Source organism: Ictalurus furcatus, chromosome 24 (genome assembly GCF_023375685.1).
Source record: "Ictalurus furcatus strain D&B chromosome 24, Billie_1.0, whole genome shotgun sequence".
Taxonomy (NCBI): Eukaryota; Metazoa; Chordata; class Actinopteri; order Siluriformes; family Ictaluridae; genus Ictalurus; species Ictalurus furcatus.
Genome location: NC_071278.1, coordinates 8,784,545 through 8,809,246, shown reverse-complemented (window position 1 = coordinate 8,809,246; position 24,702 = coordinate 8,784,545). Strand labels below are relative to the sequence as shown.

The following is a 24,702-nucleotide window of genomic DNA, read 5'->3' as shown; positions in this document are numbered from 1 at the left end:
GTGGGACAAACATTGGTTATTGGTCGTCATGGCACATTGGTGGCCGGTGATTGGTCGTCGTGTGACAACGGTGGCCGGTGATTGGTCGTCGTGAGACAACGGTGGCCGGTGATTGGTCGTCGTGAGACAACGGTGGCCGGTGATTGGTTGTCGTAACACAACGGTGGCCGGTGATTGGTCATCCTGACACAACGGTGGCTGGTGATTGGTCGTCGTGACACAACGGTGGCCGGTGAATGATTGCAAGTGCAACACGGTCAGTCTGAATTAAAGTCACTAAAGGAGTTTAAAAAGGAACAGAGTCTGTTAGCAGCACTGCGTGGACCTGAACCCTTTAGTACACTGAGAAATGAAGAATAAAGGTTCACGGTGCTGCAGGGACGAAGTCATCGTCACAGCCTGTCAGTAATATGCAAAGTGCCGGAGTAGTCTGACTTATTTACATAAACACACTTTGTTTGCTTTTTTAAAACAACTAAACGTTAGCACTAATGTCAAGCTGTTTATACATGCTCATATAACGTTATTCTAATACGCTAAAACAACTATTTAACTGTCTTCACACGTCTGTACTATCACTTTCAGACGGTTTTCATCCAAATCCCTCAGGCCCATTACTGTCGCTTAAACTAAACCATTATCTTCATTTCCTAATGTTCATGTTTCTGCTTTATCCTTACACACTTTCTATGCCAAATTAAATTTAACAAGTTGTCCCTGATTCTTTGTTGTTTTTTTTGTAATTATTAAAAACTGAAGGTAGATTTTTGTGTGTGAAGAATATTGCTATATTTCAGACCTGAATGTGAACAATTTTTGTTTATGAAGACACAATTTCAGGTGTAATTGTTTTGACTCATGGTATTCCTGTGTGTGGACCACATAATATAAGTGTTATTTAGAAAAAGTCCAAATTCCTCTAACATTAAATTTTACTTAAAGAATCTGGATTTTAAAAAATGTATGCCTGAAAGGGTTCGTGTTTAATAGAGCAAGGAAACTTGTACAATAAAATTCATAGTTTACACCTTCACATGGATGATGTAGAAGAAAATAAAATGATAGCAAATAGAATAGAACATTCTCATGGATATATTTGACATAATCCTACTCAAAACCTTGTGGGCAGTGTCGCAAAAATATCAGAAATTTCTGAAAATGTAAAAACCAAACAAACATTGACTAGTACTTTGTTTAATGTTTATGAAAAAAGTGTTTAATTTTATATATAGATTAACAGAAGATAAAGTAACATCACATCAGCTGCTTCTTCGTCAGTTTGTATTTGAGCGATAAATAAATAAAAAATAAACATGCGTCATGATCTCGCAAACGCGTATTGATGCAATTTATCGTGATATCAAATTGTATTGTCGTTACTTGGCCCTTCTACTTCATGGACACTGTGTGGACTTGTGAGGTGTTTGTGCAATATTGTGTAAAATGTTGTGCAACACTGGAACAAAAAGACACAAAAATAGGAACTATACACACTGTGGGTCGGACAGAAAGAAATAAAGTACTCTACAGGAAATAAAGTACTCTTAAAATACCAGCTACTGTATTAAATAAAAAAAAAGGCATGAACTTGAAGCAAGAGCTCACACTGATACTGACTGCTGTGTACTGAACTGTTACATTAACACCATCTTTTTTAAAATACTTTTCACAGCACTGTGTGGGTGTACACACAGTGTCATGAAAAAGTATTTGCCCCCATCCTGATTTTTAGTGTAAATTTCATGCTAAATTGTTTCAGAAACTAAAACAAAGGCAATCTGAGTGTAAACACACAGTACAGTTTTTGTGATATTTATTGAAGCTTAAAAATTATCCAGTACCAACTGGGCCTTTGTGAAAATGTATTTGCACCCCGTAATTAGTTACTAATTTCCCAAATCTGTGAAACTGCATTCATAATAGGGTTCAGCTGGACTAGACGAAACCAGGCCTGATTTCTGCAAACCCTGTTCCATCAAATCAACACTTAAATAGAACTTTTTATCAACAGCATGAAGTTGGTTAAAAGGTCTTACCCAGTGTCTTACACTATGCCAAAATTGAAAGAAATTCCAGAAATGATGAGGAAGAAGGTGATTGAAATACATCAGTCTGGGAAGGGTTACAATCTATTTCAAAGGCTCTGGGACTCAAAAGAACCACAGTGAAAGCCGGTATCTCCGAATGTTAAAACTCAGCATAGTAGTGAACCTTCCAGAAGACTCTGGGCAAAAATGGCATCCATGGAAGAAGCTAACCCAGAAGAACATTAAGGCTCGTCTGAATTTTGCCAAAACACACCTTGATGATCTTCAAACCTTTTGGGAGAATGTTCTGTGGATTGATGAGTTGAAAGTGGAACTGTTTGGAAGACAGCGGTCCCGTTACATCTGGCGTAAAACCAAACACAGAATTCCACAAAAAGATCATCATACCTAAGGTCAAGCATGGTGGTGGAAGTGTGATGGTGTGGGGATGCTTTGCTGTTTCAGGGCCTGGACAACTTGCAGTAATTGAGGGAAACATGAATTCTGCTCTCTACCAGAAAATCCTAAAGGAGAATGTCTGGCAGCAAGACAATGATCCAAAGCATAGGAGTAAATCCTAATCCTAGAAGTAAGTGAGGGACTGATCTCCAGTTATTGGTTTAAGGGGCAATTAGTTTTGCTCATGGGTGATAGGTGGTTGATTGACTTTTTTTGCTTCAATAAAAAAATGAATAAAAATATTTTGTTTATTCAAGTTGCCTTTGTTTTGTGTGTGCGCGTAGTGTTTATGAATCATTTTTTATGGATTAAATAACAGTCCTAAATTAATATAATCTCACATTACTTATGCGTGCTACACTGTTTATCACCGCGTCTACACTGCGAGTGAGGAGTAATGCGGCCTCGTTACTAATAGACCACTTTCATTATAATAAACCACAGAATTTACACTGCATCGTGCATATACAGCATATAATGATGATACACTTGACTTAAACTAAGTCTCTTAAGCAGCTCGCACCAGTTTCTCCAAGCCCTTGCACACAGTGGAGCATTTTGGATAGAAACATAAGGTTGTGCTCGTGCATCACTGTCGTGCTTCCGTGCTACACAATCTCCACTTTTTAGAGTTTGCCGGTTAATCATCTTTGTAGCATTTAATATAAAATGCCCCCCTGCCTTGGAGCCCTTGGATCACACACTATTTTTCGCTGTCACTTGACGATTACGCCTCCGTCTGATTTTTGACTGAGGTCATGTTCGGCAGAAAAGTCGACGCTGATGTAAACAGTAAAATGAAATTCATTGTCGTTGACTCTGGGTAATCTGCTAAAGCTAGCTATGTCGCATTACGTGCGTTTGACGTAATGTTATCGCCTAGGAAGTGGCTTGTACTTCCGTTTAGTAAACAACCGCTAGTGGTCCATTTGAGACGATACTACCCTAGACGGTAGAGTTAGCATTAGCAAGGACTGTCATGACGTCACTTTCAAGCGCACTCGACTGCTTGAAAGCCGAATTACTCCATAAACTTCTCATAACAATTTATGAAATGACAGACAAGAGGCCAATCCAAATACAAACATAAGTTACAGACTGTAGTACACCTGAGACAATGACTTAATTTTTTTTTTTAATCTACATAACTTCCCACATTATTTGTATTAGTAAGAGTATCCCCCCCCCCCCCCCCCCGAAGGCTTAATTATTATTTTTTTTAATCTGTCTTCATAATAAACATGCAGATGTACATGTAGTTTTGATTGCAGTATTGTTCAAACACTGCCTTGGCCTTAACTCTGCATGCGTGAACAACTAGTGCAGTTGTTCTGAAGTTTCACTTTTGAGAGGGAAGTATCAGAGCGAAGGCCGACGTTATTCTGTTCCCACACTAATCCATGCAGGTCTGAAGCCTCCACATGACCTCGTATCAAAATATGTACCAGAGCTGGACAAATTAGTAGCCGTGGGGTCCGAGACATGCAGATTTAATCTCCAGGCTTTTAGTTTCTCATTCGCGCTTGCCCAGCGGACGAACAGGTTAAACGACCAGAAAAAGAAATGGGAACGTCGTCTTATTGATGTTTTCATTTGGTGCGTAGCTGAAACTTACTGCACATCAGTGGTGCGATATTTATGCAACTATAGTTTGAAGTAGGCTTGTGTGCGATCTAGATTTTTCCCTGCTTGTGAATTACCATTAAAAAAATTGCAATCAATGTTTGAATTGTTTACCTGTAGCTAGACAACAACAGAAATTGAGGTAAATATGCAGCAGTGGCATTTACCACTGTGCAACATGCATGCACATGCAGTGGAGGGGAAAAAAATCCCTGTATTTGAGCACTATCATTATTTGTAAGCCTATTTTTATCTTTTAAGTATGAAACTTTTTCCCCCCCTTTCTGGCCAAAAACAAAAGTGGGTCTCTCAACCTTTTTTTTTTGTTTTTTTTTTGTACGTGTCAGAGTATCGGAGTTCAAAATACCCGTGCTACTCATGCCAACTTTTGTGGATCTCCTGTTTTTATTAGAGAACAAGCAACTTTTGCCATGTGTTTTGCGTGATGACTCGTGCGTAAAGGTAGGCAGGGCTGGTGGTACGATAATTGGAGTAAACATCAGTGGATATCATTGATGTGTAATGTCTTCTAGGGATGTTTATTTGCACAAGCCAAAGTAAAGAAAGAAAAGGCAAAGCCAAATGTCCCCACGATGTCAAAGCTGTCTGATATTCCTGTCCTTTGGGGACACGCGTCCGATAGTCACGACGCGTCCTTCCTGACGCTGGAACGGCTTTTACTTGGCTAATTAATTAGCATGATGCAAAAGTGCACATCAGGTCATCATACACATCTCCTGCTGGCGTTAAACACGACAAAGCATAAATAAAGCTTGAATAATATCTTTTACATGCAATGCTCAGACAGAACCGTTCACGGTGCATGATCATATAATTGTTTCCCTTGCTCTGTATTAATGCTCTCAGCTAGCTTGCTAATACATCATTACATTACATTACGTTAGCTATCACTTTCTAATGTAGTCAGTTAGGATTCTGGGTAACCAAAACATGGGTCTGGTTAAGACACTGGAGTTTCCACTTGTGCTGTGGGTTAGTTAATGAGTTTGCTTTGTTCGCGCCTCTGTTCCATTCTCAGGAAGTGAATTATGCCACAACGCTCAGCTAGGACTCAAGTGTGGCAGATTTATTTCCTCCAACTGGTTTATACCTGCAGCTAATGACGACTTTAGTGGCTAATAAAAGAGCGGTTTGAAAAATAAGTTTCATTTGGTCTCTGTGGCTCAGGGTTTTATCAGCTAATATATTTTTCCATTAATTTGTTCCTGACCACAAAAAAGAGCTTGGTGTATTATCTTTAGTTCACAAGGCTCAGTCTGTCGGTCGTGATTTATTTAGAAGGAGATTTCCTGACTTCGTAGCTCCATACTTGGTTGCGATAATATAACAATCTGCAGTAATCATTCAGCATGTACAAGCAGTACTGTACTACTATACAGTGCTGCAGCAGCAACGTGAGCGTGTGACTTTGCACAATTTGAATAACGTGTGCAAAATGCGTTTTAGATGTAGCAAGGTCTGTATCTAATACTAGAGAGCGTTTGATTGGACGTAAAATTGGATGAGAACGAAATGAATAATCGAACATGCTTTCACTGTTTTCCAGTAAATGATGAACTGAAAAATTAAAACAAAGACCATTAAACACATTTTTGTCCTTTTTTTAAAAAAAAAATTTAATTCCTCTGTGGCGGACGTATTGTTTTTGTCCGTCCATGCATCTGTCCAAGATTCCTGTTCAAGCGGTTAAATATTGGATTTATATGGACTCGTCATTGTAACCAGCAGATGAACCGAGATTACGTATTTGAACGGATACGGACAGGGTCAAAGTCACAGCAAGGTCAACAGGAAACGTGTAGTGCTGGTGCATCCTGGTCCCAGGAGAACAAAAGGCCATAAAAGCTTGCACAGTGCTTCTGTTCTGTGGCTTCTTTCACTAAAGAACTGCTGCTCCGCTCATTTCCTTACAACCACCACTCCATCTCGTATACATGCTGCTGTGTGTTAAGTGCTGAGTAGGCAACATGAGTCGTTATCTAGTAGGGAGACTCATGGTTAAGTGGAGTGTAGGATGATCTCATTCATTCTCACAGAGATCTCTTTGCTAGCTAGACATTTGATAGATGAGTGAAGCATGTGGTTTTCAGGAAATCCCCTTCTGAGTAGTGTGGTTTAAAAAAAAAAAAAAAAAAAAAAAAAAATTGTTCTGAAGTGTGTTCCTGTCTCTGCAGTTTCATTGCTCCTGGACGTTTTCAGTCATATTATTATTGGTGCTGTTGAACCTTAACGCTTATGTTGCTGGTGAAATAGACAGTTGTTAAATTGGGTATATAGTCTTAACCCTCAGGCAGATTTTAATTATTACAATGCTTATATGCTGTGCTGCTGATGAGATTCAGGGCTGACCATTTTTGCACCTTTATTTATTTTTGTTTGTTTGTTTATTTACTACTTATATAAAATGGCCATTTTTTAAAACTCTGTACCAAAGTCAGATTATTTTCATCAGTCTGACACCATTTTTAGAGCATTTTGTAAATTTAACGAATCTGTAATGAGCACATTGACCGATTTCATGCCATTTGTTGATCTGTTACGTGGAAATCTTGCCAGTCAGTTATCCAAAGGTGCATATGATATGAGATACCGGTAGTATTTAAGCCTAGAAACACTCTACAGCATCACCTTTAACTGCACCTTTAATCCCAAGAGTACGAGTAATTGTTGGAGCTTATTGCTGTGGTAACTGACGCTGATCCTCGTGCCTGTCTTTTCCCACAGCAGCCTGGTTTAATCAGCCGAGTAACAGACACCGTGAAGAGCATAGTCCCATCTTGGCTACAGAAGTACTTCAGAAACGGTGAGGTAGCTGAAGGAGGAGAGACTCATGTACAGGTGGAGCAGAACAACGTACCTACTCCTCCCAATGGCAGTCAGGAAGACAGACGTAATCAGTCAGACAGACGCAACTCCCCAGAACCCAGCACCAGTAATGCAGGTACGGTTTTACATGCCTGTGTTTATAAAAAGGTTCTGATGTTCCACAGGGACGTGATTTCAGTATTTTTGGCTGTTTATTTACCTGCTCCTTTTTATGCTGTAATTCCCCCTCCCTAACCCAGAACCCTCGACAAGCAGAGCATCGCTGAACTTCCAGGACGCTCTCTCCAGACCTCCACTCAATCGCTCCCACCTACATTTCCCTTCCCATGATGGCTCCCCTGCCCTGGGGGGCTCTCTCTTCTCCCAGCCCTCCACATCTACGGCTCCCTTTCCAGCCAGCCCCTTTGCTGTAAGCTCAAGCTTCTCGCTAGTGAAGGAGATCAAGGACTCCAGCTCTCAGCATGAGGATGACAATATCTCCACCACAAGTGGCTTCTCATCGCGAGCGTCTGATAAAGGTAAAGCAGAGCTTCAGGAGTCTTGGCAGACTCCTACAAACCGTGGATGTTAATGTGGCATCGTGTGGTTACGCAGATGTTTAGCATGTAGTAGCTGAACATGGTTCTAGTCTGTCTATATAGCGCCTTCATCTTCTTACAGATGTACCCACCTCAAAGACTGCACCACTCCTCTGGTCCCCAGAGACAGAACGCACACCGTCCGGATCACAGCTGGCCCACACTAGTCTGAAGAAACCAGCCTTCAACCTGTCGGTCTTCGGCACTTCCTCATCAGTACGTTGCTATGTCTTTATCTGGCACTTTATTTTATTATTATTTTAAATAGGTTAATGGGTACTGCTTATAGTCAATCACTTTGGTGTTGTTCTTTTATACATAATCCACTTTGCAGACTTGTAGATGGTTAATAACATCAATACTTTTCGAAAGCCTTTTTAGAAAATGTTGACGTAAAATGGTTCATGCTAGTCCGAGTCGATTGGTGGTGGGATTGAATTTGTGCTACTATTGAACGCCGTATGGGCAAGTGTAGGGATACACAATTAATCGAATATCGATCGTGATTACGATTTTGACTGCCCATGATTACATAAACATGATCGACTGCGATATTGATGTTTAAAGTTCGTCCTCCGCTCATAGAAAACTCCGCTGCAGATCAAATCAAGCGCTTCCTAATCTTACAGCCAGTCACGAAAGAGCGGCGCAGGCATGACGTCATTTTATAGTGGCAAAACCCGGAGACAACTTAGCATTAAGTTGCTAAATGGGACTACAGACGTTGTCAGGGACATTAAACGCCTTCACGCCAAACAGGAAAAGTCTTTGCAGATAAACTGGTTCAGGTATGCTGTGCACAATTCCAAAAAAACAAACATGGATGAAGACTCATCCACAGAGTAAATCTGTATTATGGAAAATGTTTTTAAATCAAGTTTGGAAAAGTTGAAGCTCGGTGATGGTGACGTTGAAGTCGAGCGACCGTTGTGTAGTTTGTTTATAGCATACGGTTAGCGGTTTATTTCTGCCGATTGTATTTAGGCTTCAAACTTCATAAAAGTTGTGTTCATGAGTGAAAATTATCTTTATGGACAGAACGTGTAAACTTTTGTTAAATGGTAAATGGTCTGCACTTGTATAGCGCTTTTATCCAAAGCGCTTTACACTGTGTCTCATTCACCCATTCACACACACACTCGCACACTAATGGTAGCAGAGCTGCCATGCAAGGCGCTAACTTGCCATCGGGAGCAACTTGGGGTTCAGTGTCTTGCCCAAGGACACTTCGGCATGTGGAGTCACGTGGGCCGGGAATCGAACCGCCAACCGTACGATTAGTGGACAACCCGCTCTACCACCTGAGCCACAGCCGCCCATAATCTCACAGCTTCTTTTTTGCGATAATTCAAAAGCCTGCGTGAAAATCCTATTGGGTTTTTGCCGAGGGAACCGGTGTGATGCTAACTTCCGGGTTCCTGTACAAAATGACGTCATCCCTGCATCACCGCTCTATTGGGTGATTTGTCTGCGTCTGTAAACACTGTTATTGCCTTTTCTGCATTCGCCTGAATTGTATTTATTTAGGCGTATAGTTATATTTGATGCATATTTTCATTTGGTTGATGGTATTTTGATTTTTACTTATCCTATATTTTGGGTACAATTTTATTGATATTTTGCTTCTACGAGATGATGCACTTTAAAGATCAGTCTAAGTTGATGCAAAGATTTGTACATTAGCAGGAATGTAGCACAACATGGAGGTGAAAGCAGCGGTCTGTTTATTTAAATGTGAAAGTGCAATAAAAATACGTCATCCCTAAAATGAATGAATAATCGTGATAAATAATCGAGATCTCAATATTGAAAAAATTTTGGCCATAATCGTGCAGCCCTGGGCACGTGTTAATTGGGAAATAAAATCTTCTTTCAATATGCAATAATCAATATGTAAAGGACGGACCATGCAGGACTGCTTCAAAAGAGGTTGCATATATATATATATATATATATATATATATATATATATATATATATATATATATATATATATATATATATATATGGCCAAAAGTTTGTGACTGTCACACCTATAATGTGGTTCCTCCCCAAAATTTTGCCACAAAGTTTGAAGCACATAATTTATCTAGAATGTCTTTATATGCGGTAGCATTAAGATTTCCCTTCAGTAGAACTAAGGGGCCCAAAACTGTTCCGGCATGACAATGCCTCTGTGCACAAAGCGAGCTCCATGAAGACATGGTTTGAGAAGGTTGGAGTGAAAAAGCTCATGTGGCTCTAACGTCAACCCCACTGAATACTTTTGGGATGAACTGTAATACCGACTGTGTGGCAGGCCTTTTCGCCCAAGATCAGACCTGAACACGTCACCACAGCCACGCTCCAGAATCTAGTGGAGGTTATATAATTACAGCAACAGGCGGACCAACACCGTGTTGATGCAGTGTTGATCCGCCTGTTGCTGTTATGATCCTCTGGCGTACTGCTTTTCGGCTACTGTGTAGTAGGATAGTATGCCATTTCGGACCCAGCCATGGTTTTGAATGAGCCCGTATGGGTGAGATGGTCAGGTGTCCACGTACCTTTGGTATGTAGATGTAAATGTAGATTTGGAGCTTTGTCAATATCCATTTGTTCATGCGTATCTAGCAGTGCAGTGAGTCTCAACTAATATTTTATTGCTATTGAACCTACCGTATTAACCGTAGCAGTCTGTATTCATACATGTACTGTATTCATTACAGTGCTATAGAGGGGTTGAGCCAGTTGCATGTTGTATTCATACCTCTTTGCTTTTTCACAGTCAACGATGAGCAGTTCGGTGCTGAACTCAAGTCAGCTGGGGGATTCTCCCTTCTATCCAGGCAAGACTACGTATGGAGGCGCCGCAGCTGCCAAGACGGCTCGTTCACGGCCGAGCACACCTTATCAGGTCAGTATCGAGACATTAAAAATCTTTCATATTGTAGATAGAACGCTAATTGATGTCATGCTGATCACTTGACTGGGGTAAGCGAGTGGTGTGCGGTCAGTCAGTGTCTAGCACTGTGTAATTAGCTGTACATTCACTTAAATGTGTTCAGTGTGAATTCTACACTCTGTAATGCCTTCCTGAACACTTGGCACAGACGGATTAGAAATATCCTGTATGGATTCATGTGCGTTTCTCAGGCTCCTGTGAGGAGACAGATCAAGGCCAAACCGGCAGGAGCTCAGCCTTGTGGAGTGACCAGCGCCACAGCCAGACGCATCCTACAATCACTAGAACGCATGTCCAGCCCTCTTGCTGTGAGTGGTTCAACCCTGTCTGCTGATCTCAACTTGCATGGCAGACACACTTCACAGTGCTAAAAAGTGCATGTATTACTACTCATAGTAGCTGTTCAGTTAGATGGCATTGAAATCACGACTTTCTTTGTTGGATTCATTTTAGGATGCGAAAAGAATTCCATCAACAATTTCTTCTCCCTCATCAACAGTAAGTCAGACATTTTATGTAATTGTGTCAAATCTCAATTCTTAAGTTAACTGTTTGACCTTAAAGGATTTGTCTTTTCCCTTTTTTCTAGTCATTGAATAATACAGATCTAGATGGTAGTAATTTCCAAGCTAAGAGGAAAAAGGTAAGTGGGATGTTTTTCAGTTATCATCAAATGTTGTGCCATGCTTTAGCCAGCTCCTGCAATACTGTTAAGTGTTTGTTTTCTTACTTTTGTGTTTCGGTGTCCCCAGCCCACACCAAATGTAGGACAAAACACACTGCAAGATACTGACAGCTGTGACAGCTGCTCACTGATTCCCAACAGTAGTTTATTGACCCAATAGCAACTAAAAGCCAATAATATCTCATAGAGATGTTTGTAGTCCATAGTAATGTGCATGTTGCTAACGAAATGGGACAAGCCAATTTAAAGTTATACCTGTGGAGTTTTAGTAGTTGAAGGGAGCATGGCAGTCTGGTCAATGTCAGGTAGCCTCTTAATGCCGTGGACATTAGCAATAAAAAGATGCACTTGTTCACTATCCTCAGATTGAGCTAGGATAATGTGTCTCAGATGATCCTAGCTTAACTGAATATTTAGCATGCATTGCTTTTGTCTGGCTTACCGCTTCAGTTTCTGATTCATGATTATCCACGGTTTGCTAGCTGGAACCGGCTGGCCCACCTGTGCAGAAGCTGGTGATCCCAGCTGCCACAGCTGTGTCTGGTAACCGCTCCATGTCTTTCCGCCCTTCGCTTACTCCTGGATCTGTGAGCCGATTGTTGGAAAAGGGCAGCAAGGAGACGGTGAGTGCTTAAGCTCTGTGAGACGACAGCCGTGTTTTAAGCCTCACTTTAAATTAGTTCTGTTAATACACCGTAGTTCCAACAAGCCGAAGAGCCACTTTTAAGACCAGATGAGATTCAACATGTCTTGAAAAATGTTGACCCTTTACTTCCTTGTTTCTTTAGCCTGTTAGGCGGTCCCCTCAGATCCCAGATGGCGTTTCATCTGCTCCAGCAAGGTGAGACTTACGCTGTTGTTAATATTTGATGTTTGTAGTGAATGGGGTGGGTGTTCTGGCGAAAGTATTATTTCACGAGTATTTTTCGTGTTTGTTTATAAAACTGTTACCGAACAGATTTCTATGATACACTATGCAGATCACGATCTATAATTTGGTTAACAAACTGTCTGCAAAACAGTAAAATAAACCAAAAAACCCCTCATTAAACTGAGTTTGTCGATACTTTTCTTTAAGGCCTACAAAGATGACGATTGTGGGTGGGGGGGATTACGTCAAATCAACGGCATCCATTCAATGCCATTTAATTTGTAATTAATAAAGACGTACAAAAATACATCACCGTACCAACGATATCTCAGAACCGTGTATTGTGTAATCATTTATCACGATATCGATATTATACCGATATATCACCCAGGCCTATTGATGTAAATATAGCTCTTCAATGAAATAAAGGGCAGTTCTCAACAAAATTATATATAAAAGAATAACCAGTCATGCCAGTATAACATTTACTGGTCACGTGCGCTTCCTGCGTGCTCTGGCTTTCGGTAAACTCTTTGGGGTGCGTTCTTGGTGGTTAAACAGATTCATCACTTGTCCTTGTCATGCCAATCCTGCCTCTTTTATATTTTGTAAACAGCCTTTGTTTGCACCGTGTCCATTGTTTTTAAAATCCTGTGAAGTCAGAAGCCGAAAAAGCCAAGTGTAATATTTGCAAGAGAGGGGTCACCACCAACATGACGAAGCATCTGCGGTTATTCACCGTATAGATTTACAAGAGTGCACTGTGCGCGATGCTTTGCGTAGTCCGTGTGCCTCATCATCTGCCCCGTCATTAGCCAGCACTAATATGGCGACTACTCCACCAAACGTTGCCTCAGAGACGCCGTTCTCCCTCGCTTCAAAGGGAAAGCTGACAAAAGAAACAACCGAGGAGTGTCACAAGTCAATCACAACGTTCGTAGTCAAAGGGTTTCTTTATTTGGTTGCAGCAAACAAGTGTTGTGCATTAAAAGCACATTAATTGAACAGGTTTGCACACGTAGAGCTCTTAATTGAGTCCTCGAGTTTTTATGTAGCCTGCTGATCAACTTCACTCACAGGAACAACAAATCTATTTCTGTACTGTTGGGTTTATTTCTCCCCTGGTCTTTCTTGTTAAATAATAATGTAACAGAAAGCATAATTTAATGTCCCACTTTGACTGAAAACCTACATATTATGATTTTATAATGTCTGGTTTGATAAGGTTTTTGCCCTATCATCCACTCCTCACTCATGGTGTAAGCAAAAAGCCTATTAAATTGCATAGATTTATGACACGCATGTAATTGCAGTACAGAGTGTCATGCATGGGTTTTTTTTCCCTCTCCTCCTTTTGGATGTCCGCAGCACAAGTAGTCTGTTGTACCCGTTGTCCAGCACACCTGCTGCAAGTGTCACGGGTGCCGGTGGGGGCAAGATGAAGCGAGAGAGGAGTGTCCGACCTTCCACCAAAAGACCTGACGATGAGGTTAGCATCTGCGTTCGACTTTCTGCTTAAGATATAGTTTATTTCTGGGACCGTGTTTAACTGTGAGGTTTCCCGTGACCAGGTTGCTGAAGTGCCGAATCTGCCTGCCGTTTCTCTGCCAATCAGTAACTTCAATCTGCCCACATTCAGTTTCTCCTCCCAACTCCCTCCCTTGACACTCACCCCCAGCACCACGCCAATGCCCCGGGTCTCTGAGCAAGCATCCGTCAGCAAGGTAGGATTGACAGTCATCTAATCACAGCTGCTGTGTAACTTCCTGTACTAAACTGAACATGCAGTTTAGATGTCAACCGGTTGATGCAACCGGGAAAAACTATCGGTGTGGATTTTTGCTGGTAACCGATTGCTGGGTATCGGTTATCTGTAATTATCTGCAAAAAGTCACACTGATAGTTTTTCCCAGTCGCAGGAGCGGCTGTGAAGGGTTTATACAGTACGAGAGCGGCCTCTAGAGGCGAAATAAGAACTGACAATTTTTATTTGAAGTGTTTTTGATTAATTTTGGATGATTTATTTATTTGAAGTGTTGCATCCAAACTGAACCGAATAGTATCTTTACTTTAATATTTATTAATAATTAATATATATTTTAATCTTTATATATTTATTTAATAAAAGTACAGTATATTTTCATGGTACAGTCAATACTGTTTATTTTTGTAATAAAGTTCAGCAATATTTATTATTGATGCACCGAATGGAAAATTCTGGGCCGAAACCGAAAATTCGGGATGCACTTGGCCGAAAATATATATATTTTTAAACCCATTTTGGAATAGTTTTTTTTTTTTTTTTTTTTGTATAATTGTATTAAAATTGGACTTTCTCATGAATCTGAATTTAAAAAACTACAAACCAATAAAATGCTCACACGTTTATTGAAATTAACACACCAAAACATTACATATACTATTCTTCATTCAGTTCTGTAACAATTAAAAAAATGTTTTAATACAATTATCCAAAAATTATCCAAGTAAAGTCCTAGAAGACTACTATGATATGTGTAAAACATCAGTCACATAATGAACTAGGCCTCTATTCTGTTTATGTAAATGTATTTCCACATTAATTAAAGATTATTGTGCAAAACAGCAGCAATAGAACTAAAACCAAACTCAAAGTGTAAACGACAGATGTAGCCTCAAGTCAAGAACAAAGTTTTGCAGGGCTACACGAATTGAATGTAATTGCTATACATGTAGCAAACTGGACTGCTTTCTATTTAAGCAAAAGTAGCAGAATAAGAACAGATTGCTCAGCTTTCTCGCAGGAGAGCTGGTGCTTGGGGCAGGTAAATACCTGCGTGCAATCCGCGCAAAGCGATGGAAAGTGTAAATGCGCTTGCTGTGGCACTGCTGTGGATCGGGGCGCTTTCCTGTAGAATCCTCAAACGTGTCAAAGCAATGGAGTCTGCACCTCATCATTCGTATGCACCCGTTTCTCTGGCACAACTTGTATCATTTCCCGTGCACGCTGCTTTTTCTCCATGTCAACGAAATCATCTTTAAATCGCCGATCTAGTGACGTCGCAATGCACCGATAAGTGCCGAGGACTGAGGGGCGGGTCGTGGAGGCATATATACCTTTCGGCCAAAAACCGGCAATTTTTGGCATCCCTAAATTATATTTAAAACTATCAGTTGATTTAATGGGTTATGAGCAGGTACTGCCCAACTTGGTTATCAATATCGGTAAAATCCGCTAATGAAGTTACTTGAAAGCCAGGAGGCATTCAAACCCCAGTGAGAGGATGATTTGCCTTTTGTTGGAATCATCGACAGAATAGACCCAAAAGTCTGTTTTGGATTATAAGGTACTAGCAGAGTTATATTTCTTCTAACAACGTTTTTGTTTCACGCAGGAGACGAATGCCATGTCTACACCTGCTTCTGTCTCGTTTACCTTTTCTTCACCCATTGTCAAGGCAACAGCTGCCAGTCCAATGTCTTTTTCTCCATCAGTAAGTTTTCTGTTTCTTTTCTCTTTTTTTTTTGTTCTGTGGAAAAACAAAAAACCCAACACCATACACTTTGTCTCTCCTATTCTGCAGTCGGGATTTACCTTCAGCGCACCTACTATGAAAACCACAACTTCCATGTCGAATGGGAAACTTGCTCCAGCGATAGTTACATGTAAGTGACTTGTTGCTCGTTCTGTTGTTTTTAAGGACAGTGATGTACAATGTCTTAGCATCCTCTTGTGTTTTGCAGTAAAAAAACCCAGCGAAAGTAGTGAGGACTTTGAAGGGCCTTTCAAACCTGCTAAGGCCTTGAAGCAGGGTAGTGTTCTGGATATCCTTAAAGGACCTGGTAAGACCGATTTTATTAGTTTTTAAATAGCTGTTTTTTGGTATTTTGGTCTATGGGTATACGTCAACACTATGACAATAATGTCAACATTGCAGGCACTACATAACCTCTTGTTGTACATTTGAATCAGAACAGTAAATTGCGCCATTATATGCAAGTGTTGTGCACCAGGGCTTAATTTTTTTCCCCATCATTTTCTGGAAAAGCCGAGTGTATTGTGAGTTCACATCCACACTACAGATTTTCCAGGGTTGGTCCTAGCAAGCCTCCTATCATGTTTACATTAGTGAGAAACATGCAAAAATCAACTTTATTGCCTGCCTGCAGTTAGTCCCTGTTTAAGAAAAACTAGCAACCAACCAACCATGGTTTCATCTTATCTCGTCATATACGACCTCAGTAAATGTGTGTAGCCCTTCTGAAACTAGCAAGGATTGATTTTCCAAATCTGCCATCAAAACTATTCCATTGGCATTCAAGCAGCATGTAAATCAAACAAATACATTAAACAAGTGGTGTGCGTCGATATTATAGTATGGGCTATAGAGGTTTGCTTTTTTATTTCTCATGGGGGGGCGGTTTGCGAATGTGGTGCATACCCACAAGTGACATGCCTACAAGATACTACAGGCTCTGTAGTGTGAACATGGGGTCAGCCTTGAACAAAATACCAATGTTGACCCAAAAATCAGCATCATATATCATGCATTCTCATGAAATTAGCTTTGCTACCATATATTTGCATTTTTACAATTTTTTTTTATTTTTATTTTTATGTTTTATCCCCCAGGATTTGCTTCTCCAACCCAGAACTCCTCGGAAACAGAAAACGTGAAGCCGACACGCAGCACAACTACAAAAAAAATTTCTGGGTTTGGAGAGAAGTTTAAACCTGCAGCAGGATCATGGAACTGTGGCACCTGCCTGCTGCAAAACAAACCCTCAGACAAAAAGTGTGTGGCCTGCCAGGCCCCGCAGCCCAGCACAGACTCTTCCTCCAAATCGGACAGTAAACCTGCGAAAGCCCCTGCTGCTAGTCTTAGTTCTTTGTTTGCCCCTCCAGCTGGAAGCTGGGAATGTGACACCTGTATGGTGCAGAACAAGCCTGAGGTGGTTAAATGCGTAGCGTGTGACACGGCCAAGCCAGGCACTGGAGTAAAACCTGCCCTGACTCAGCCACCTGTCTCTGAGGTCTCCTCAACCCCTCCTACTACTACTTCTACCCCAGCCACCAGTTCCACTTCCACCACCACCATCACCACCACATCTGGACTGCTTAGTTTTGCTGACAAATTTAAGAAGCCAGAGGGGGCGTGGGATTGCGATGTATGCATGGTTCAGAACAAAGCACAGGACGCTAAGTGTGTAGCGTGTCAGAGCGCTAAACCAGGTATGTTTATTGTTTCTTTTGATCTGTCTAAGCAATCAAGAGACATTCTTTTGCTTTTGAGATTTGTACACATCAATTCTTTATACTGAGTATCCAGGTTCAATGATACTCACTCGTTGATGTGCATAAGAGCAAATCAACAGAACAGGTTGTTTGCATTCTGCTAGTGTGTTGAGTAGCTTTGGGAGAAATTATACAGTTTTGCTTTAGAAAATCCAAATCTGAGCCAAACAATATTATTAGTACCCTGAAGAACATGTATTGGATTTTGCAGTTGTGTCCATTTCTTATAATAAATGATGACTGAGCCAGTATATATATATATATATATATATATATATATATATATATATATATATATATATATATATATATATATATATAATATAAAAAATATAAATAAAAGGAGATATCGGTGTTGAAATTAACAGGAGCAGTGGCGACACCATCCCAAGCAGCTTCATCCCAGCCTCCTGCATCCACGCCAGCAAGTACTGCACCTGTATTGGGATTTGGAGACAAGTTCAAGAAGCCTGAGGGCAGTTGGGAGTGTGATGTCTGCTCTGTTCAGAACAAGGCTGAGGACCAGCAGTGTGTGGCCTGCCAATCAGCCAAACCAGCCGCTAAAGTAGAAACCAAAGGTAGCGAGAATAGTTGTAATGCTACTGACGTGGCTTTTTTCGTTTATTATTATTTATTTTTTTAATTACATTGTCAGCTGGTTTTTATTTTTTATTTTTATTTTTTTAAGGCTGTCTGATAAGTTGGATTGCAAACATCAGCCGGCATCAGTACAGGAGAGAGAAAAACAGCATCTTTAATCCCTTTTTAATGATCCCTACCATTAACCATTTCTGTAGTGTTATATTTGATGCTTCATTGTAGGCCCATTTAATTTTTTCAGGTCAAAACAGTTTGTCCCTGCCCTCCATGGGCTGAAAATAAATAAATAAATATTAGTTAACTGATGTGAAATATATGCTTGTCTAATGTCGACCAAGTCTTGCACACATTGATATGTTTTTTTTTTTATATGAATGAACTCCAAACCTTCTCCATTTAAGTGAGGGAGCCCTATGAGGATGTGAGATGGGGGGAGGGAGGGAGGGGGCGGGGCTTCCTAGCAGTGTAGAGTAATATTGGAGAGTATTAACATGTTCAATTCAGTCCGTACGGGATTTCGCAGAATTTTCTTTTGCGGCTTTTTTCTAAATTTGAGCTGCAACTTGCTGGGTGTTTTTGTGTGTGGAGATTTTTGAAAAACAGCAGTTGTACGAAATTGTTTTGCACGGTCTTTTGCAGTGATGATTGTTGGTAAATGAGAACTTTTTAACTGTACTCATGTTTGACGCAAGAGGGCTTTGGATAAATGCGCGTTGTGGTGATGTCACATGACGCGTCTTGACTCAAATCTGCGGTAATCTTGAAAAATTGCAAGCTCCTCTGAAGATTGCTTGACTTTTGCATGAATTTCTGCGATCGTGAAATCCTGGAGAGACTGTAAATTGCAGCACTGCTACACAAGACGCGTAGAGGTTGGCAGGTCTGGTAAAGTAATGTAAGCAGTAAACGTCACTGGATATCGTGGCAGTGTAATATTGTGTAGAGATGATTAAATAATTATAATGCGTAAGCCTAGCATGCAGTGTTTATTTGAAAGCGTGTAGAATACTGTATATATAAAATATGGCTTGTGCTGGTCTGGAAAGCCTGGTGAAGGTAGAAGGCAAGGAGAGTATGGAGATTCATAATTGAAAGAAACCATGTAGCTATTCTGTTGTCAAAGTGAGATTGGATACCTTAACGTTGTAAATCTGTCATTTCCTGTGTTTTCTTAACAAAATCTTTATAATTAGAAAGGAAAATGTTTCAGGTGGCACCTTCAAGCATTCCTCGATTTGTCCCTCTGGGAGAACCTATAAAATGTACCAGGCTAAAGAATCTCATTTATTTCCCACTATAGTGAATACCATTTTTAAATAAAGCTTTTTTTGTGATGAAGTTACTGGTAAGATTGTACAAGGTTCCCACCAACTTTCTGTGTTTCAGGTTTTGGCACTCAGTCATCCAGCATCAAGTCAAGCTCACCTGCTTTCAAATTTGGTACTTCAAGTTCTTCAAATTCGACCTCTGGGGAACTGAAATTCGGTGGCACTTTTTCAGACTCCACCTCCACAGTGTCATTTAAATTTGGTAATCCTTCATCAGACTCCACTGCACCTTCTGCAGGTTTCAAATTCGGTGGCTCGTCCTCAGAGACTTCAAGAGGATTCAAATTTGGAGGAGCCTCCTCAGAACACACTTCAACCGGCCCAAGTTCAACTGAGGCTTTCAAATTTGGTGGTTCATCAAATGGCTTTAAATTTGGAGCAGCCTCTACATCCGAATCTACAGGTGAAGGGAAAAAGAGTGAATCTCAAAATTCTGGTGCTGGTTTTAAATTCGGAGGAAGCAGTGCAATCAATTTTGGCTCCAGTGCCACAAGCACTGCTACTACAGCTGCATCAGGGGGTTTTGCGTTTGGACTCTCAAAACCTGAAGAGAAAACAGGTTCCAATTCATCGTTCAGTTTGTCAGCACCTAAAGCCAAAGCTGAAAAAGACGACGCCCCTCCTTCCACAGAAGCTGTTTCAGCCACTGCCAATGCCGTCCCTGTTTTTGGCAAGCCGCCGGTGGCTGAGCCTTCCAGCGCTGAACTGTTTGTTGTAGAGGGAACCCCATGGATGACTTCAACCACTACTGTCATGTTTAGTCATCTGGAGGAGAAAAAGGATATCTCAACACCCTCAACTGGATTTGTGTTCAGCACAGCCAAGGAGGCTGACAAACCTGCACCCTCCGTGGGCTTCAATTTCAGCAAGCCGGACCCTCCAAAGGAACTCCCCAAACTTGCGTTTGCATTTGGAAAAGCCACTGAGCCAAAAGAAACCCCAAAGCCTACATTCGGCTTTGGACAGAATGCAACAGGTGAGTGCTGGTTTGCTTTAGTGTCATGTCAGATGCCTAGTTGTATGTGAATATAAACCACAAGTGTACCACGTTCTCTTCCCATTTACTCAGACAATGCAGCACCAAATCCTGCATTTGCCTTTATGAGCAGTTCATCCACCACCCCTGCCTCCTCCAGTCTTGCACCCAGCCTCTTTGGGACTCCCAGCAGTTCGAGCCTGGCCCCCACCCCTGCTCCAAGCAGTACTTTTAGTTTTGGCCAGAGCTCCTCTTCAGATGCACCTTCCAAGGCTTTCATGTTTGGGCAGCAGCAAGAAACCCAGCCAGCCCCCGCAGAACCCCCTGCCGCTCCCAATCCAGCACCGCCATTCGTCTTCGGTGTCGGGAACAGTTCGAATACATCGCCCTTCTCTTTCGGTGGTGCAGCCTCTACGCCAGCAACTACAGGTTAGTTTTATGGCGTCTTTATTTTGACCTGTAACTACATGTTTCCATTTGCTGTAAGTACCTTGTCCCCTTCCCTTTCAGCCCCTGCACCCTCAGCAGCATTCGGGTTTACTGCCACCACGTCCACCTCTGGCTTCGGCTCTGGACAGACACCGGCATTCGGCTCCTCGCAGCCCACCGTATCCTCTTTTGGATCAGCTGCATCCTCTTTCACAGCCACGCCGTCAGCAGCTCCTGCTTTTGGAACGAAGCCTAGTGCTCCGTCTGTGTTTGGTCAGCAGCCCAACTCAACACCTGCTTTTGGATCATCTACTGCCTCTTCTGGCCAAGGTGAGGAACTGCATTTTTTTCTTGCACAGATCTGTTCTCATACGTGTGTGCATACATACATACATACATACGTGTGTATTCAAAGATAAATCCCACAAGCTAGGTGCTTGACTAAATTGATATTCCTTCCTCTTGGCTGCGTTTTCATTCAGGAGGCTTCCCGTTTGGAGGAGCCACTGCTTTTGGGGGGACTGGTAGCAACAACAGCAGTATATTTACCTTCGGAGCAGGATCCGGAGCAACAGCAGGTCCTGCAGCATCACCGGCCATGTCTGCTCAGCCAGCAGTGCCTGGAGGAGGCTTCAGCTTCTCACAGCCCCCGGCCTTCAATATCGGGTAAGAAAGAACCACCCAAAATGAATGATTGTCATCAGTAGAAACTGTAATTACTAGGGATGAGCATTATGGTTGTTTTGTCTACTAGAGAACTACATTGTTGTCTATGTTCCTATACTGCATGTAACACGGACGTCTTTTGCTTCTGCAGTGCATTTTCTTGTTTCAGTATCTCACTTGTTCAATATTAAAGGCTGTTATAATGTTTGTTACAAAAAAACAAACCCCAGCATAATAAAAATACAAGCATCGTATCCACCTTTTTCCTGAACGCGGAAGTCTCGCCTGGTTCACGCCGGAAGCCTGTTTTACATTTCCAGTCTCCGGTGTTTACAGTCAGATTAGCGTTTGTTCCTAGCTGATAATGTGACGTTAAACTTGTAAAAATGCCTAAAAAATACATATGGCTCCATAGTGCCGACACTTTACGGTGTCACGACCGTCTTTTGACAGTGCGTCACCCGAGATTAATAACTGGGTAGATGTTGGGATAAACCAGATAACAGCTTCTAATATCCCTCTTCCCTCTGTCAGCCTTTCTGTGTTTAAGAGAAGAGTGTTTCTCTACTCTATGCTACCGCGCCGATCTGGTTTGCCTCAGAGTATATACGGGCCCGGAGAAAGTCTGATTGAACACACTGACAAAGAGTAGTTCAGAGAGACTTCCCAATTTATTTGTAGACTAACAGAGGTTTATATACATATTCAGAGGTACAGATAGCCAGGGTAGGTGTACTGCTGTGTGGAAATAATATAGCAGTTGAACTGTCTGGTCACATACGTGAAAAACATCTTAAGCAATACAAGAATGTACAGGTTTCTGAACATATATGGTATCTGTTCGCTTAACAGAATAGAGAAAGTTCCTATGGTGACATTTTAACTGGCACGTATACAACAGACAGGTCTAGAAATGTTAATGAGACAGAAATTAAACTATAACCTAAACATACTTATACATATCTGAGGGAATAGAGAGTTTCCAACAGTAGATGACCAGTGAACTTAGTCTGGTTGCCCTAATGGAACTAAGTTATAGCCTACAATGAGCATTTTTCACAATTAATGAAACTGATGTTTTGTAAAAGCAAATTATATTGTAGGCTGTAAAAATCTCTAAAATACACCTTGATGCATCTTAGTTTTTTCCTCTTCTGTCACATTGTGGCACTGTAAATCGAACCCTAATTGAACTGAGGTTACTTGTTAATAAAATAGCCATGTGCTCACCGTCCACTTTGTTAGGAACACCTGCACTGTCATGCAGTTGTCTAATCAGCCAATCCTATTGCATCAGCACAATGCAAAAACAAAAAAATCATGAAGAGATACAGAGCAAGAGCTTCCGTTAATATTCACATCAAACATCAGAATGGAGAAAAAATGTGATCTCTGGTACTTTGATCATGGCATGGATATTGGTACCAGACAGGCTGGTTTTGAGTGTTTCAGAAACTGCTGATCTCCTGGGATTTTCACACACATCAGTCTCAAGTTTTACACAGTGTTGCGTGAACATTAAGTGAGTGAAAGTTCTGTGAGTGGAAACACCTTGTTGATAAGAGAGATCAGAGGAAAATGGCCAGATTGGTCCTCTGATCTCTCTCATTAAGGAGTTTCAGCCTGCAGGCCCTCTGCACACAAGGTGTTTTTTGTGTTTTGCACCATTCTGTGTACACTCCAGAGACGGTGGGGGTGGAGGGTGGGAGAATCCCAGGAGATCATCAGTTTCTGAAATACTCATCCAGTTCATATGGTACAAACATCCATGCCATAATCAAAGCCTCAGAGATTACTTTTTTCTTTCTATAAATGAAACTCTTGACCTGTATCTGCATGATTTTTATGCATTGTGCTGCCGTCACATGATTAGCTGATTGGATAGCTACATAAATGTTCAGGTGTTCCTAATAAACTGACTGGTAAGTGTAGATTTTTAAAATTTTTTTTGCTCTTTCGCAATTGTTTAACTTTTTCTTTTTTTTTCTCCTCCTCAGGTCAGCAAAGAGTTCCAACACGGCGCCGATCGGACAGCACGGCATCGCCGGCCGCAAGATCAAAACCGCTGTCCGGCGTAGGAAGTAAATTTGGAAACGAGACAGACTGCCTCACCGTCGAACAAACACTGAAGTACTTAGTATTCTGAGCTTGGTACACTCATGGCTCCTTTTTTTGCTAGGAGATTTGTTTTGCAGTCGAGGGTCATTGGTAGACTGTGGAGCTCTGGCCTTGTGACTGAAACTCACAGAGACTCAAAAATGCGAAATAAATCAATACAATCAAGCGAAAACCTTACCTTGTGCAGGAGCAGGTCTATCTATTTTCAGCATCTGCAATGTTGTCAGGATTTACGCATGACTTTTTTTGTAAAGAATACCATGCAAAAAAAAATAAAATAATAATTTAGGGAAGTGACAAATAGGTTTTGCTTGGGTGATCTGCAGGTAAATCTGCACGTGGCAGAGATGAGGACTAGTTGCTGTATGTACAGTGAGGCGAGTGTTTCTATGTACTGAATGAAGCATTTTTTCATTTCTTTTTTTTGTGCACATATTTGTGTGTATGTGTGGTTTCTTTGTACATGCTGAATTGTGCTGGTTGGAAACTAGAGGCAAATGAATGTGTTTTAAGGAAAGGGCTGGGTGGTGGTGTGGGTTAGACCCACATGCTGTCGATGGGTTGGTGAAAAAGGTAGCCCCGCTGCTCTCCTCAGATCCAGTGTAAATCTGCACTTCAAATCTGTTCAAATTCATCGTTGAGTGCTTTCCCCCCCCCTTTCCCTCTCTCTATTACTCTCCTGTTTTCTTGCTCTCAACTCTCTACACCTCATCTTGCTCTTTGTCTCCTGCCTTTTGAATATTATTAAAAATTGTAAATAGTAACTTTTTTTTTTTTTTTTTAATCTGTGAAGTTTTTGTGTGTTAAACAAGCTTATTTTTCATTCGGCTTTTTTTTTTTTTTTTTTTTTGTCTTTTAGAATTTATGTAAAGCCCTTAATTCAAAGTTACCCAAATCCATTTATAACTGACCTTAAATGCAAATTGGGGATCCTTTGAAGACTAAAGGTATATTGGCATTTCTGATCCACTTTTGTTTGGACCAAAACCAGTATTGTAAAAAGTGTTAAGTATATATTTTTCTATTGCTTGTTTAAATGGACTTAGGGTGACTTTGGATAATAAGGACATCTACTTAATTTTAAAGCCATGATAATTATTACTGAACGAGTGATAAATAAAAACATGGATAATTGCCATCAATAAAATGATTAAGTGATTGTGTTTATTTCAGCGTGTCCTATTTGAACAGTAGCACAAAGCGATCGGCTGTTGCTCTAACCAATGGCGATTTTTGTGCTGCACGAGCTGTACGTTTTATGAAATGTAACATGTAT

At 41.0% G+C, this 24,702-nt stretch overlaps 2 protein-coding genes across 3 annotated transcripts in view; one reads left to right on the top strand and one right to left on the bottom strand.

Annotated features, from left to right (window-relative positions):
* Positions 1-24,576, top strand: part of nup153 (nucleoporin 153) — a 25,975-nt gene extending 1,399 nt beyond the window's left edge. The window contains exons 2-22 of one of the 2 annotated variants that reach the window (XM_053612326.1): positions 6,858-7,071; positions 7,196-7,474; positions 7,617-7,750; positions 10,302-10,430; positions 10,670-10,786; positions 10,932-10,976; positions 11,068-11,121; positions 11,646-11,786; positions 11,952-12,004; positions 13,403-13,523; positions 13,606-13,758; positions 15,409-15,507; positions 15,598-15,679; positions 15,758-15,856; positions 16,647-17,246; positions 17,678-17,887; positions 19,296-20,213; positions 20,307-20,642; positions 20,724-20,972; positions 21,125-21,308; positions 23,306-24,576. In XM_053612326.1, the coding sequence (XP_053468301.1) occupies positions 6,858-7,071; positions 7,196-7,474; positions 7,617-7,750; positions 10,302-10,430; positions 10,670-10,786; positions 10,932-10,976; positions 11,068-11,121; positions 11,646-11,786; positions 11,952-12,004; positions 13,403-13,523; positions 13,606-13,758; positions 15,409-15,507; positions 15,598-15,679; positions 15,758-15,856; positions 16,647-17,246; positions 17,678-17,887; positions 19,296-20,213; positions 20,307-20,642; positions 20,724-20,972; positions 21,125-21,308; positions 23,306-23,393 (4,305 nt within the window). In that variant the 3' untranslated portion in view covers positions 23,394-24,576. Of the gene's footprint in view, positions 1-6,854; positions 7,072-7,195; positions 7,475-7,616; positions 7,751-10,301; positions 10,431-10,669; positions 10,787-10,931; positions 10,977-11,067; positions 11,122-11,645; positions 11,787-11,951; positions 12,005-13,402; positions 13,524-13,605; positions 13,759-15,408; positions 15,508-15,597; positions 15,680-15,757; positions 15,857-16,646; positions 17,247-17,677; positions 17,888-19,295; positions 20,214-20,306; positions 20,643-20,723; positions 20,973-21,124; positions 21,309-23,305 lie in introns of both variants that reach the window. The other variant, XM_053612325.1, reaches the window with a different exon arrangement.
* The window catches only part of vps28 (VPS28 subunit of ESCRT-I), a 200,612-nt gene that overhangs the window by 92,677 nt on the left and 83,233 nt on the right, over positions 1-24,702 (bottom strand). The window lies entirely within an intron of this gene.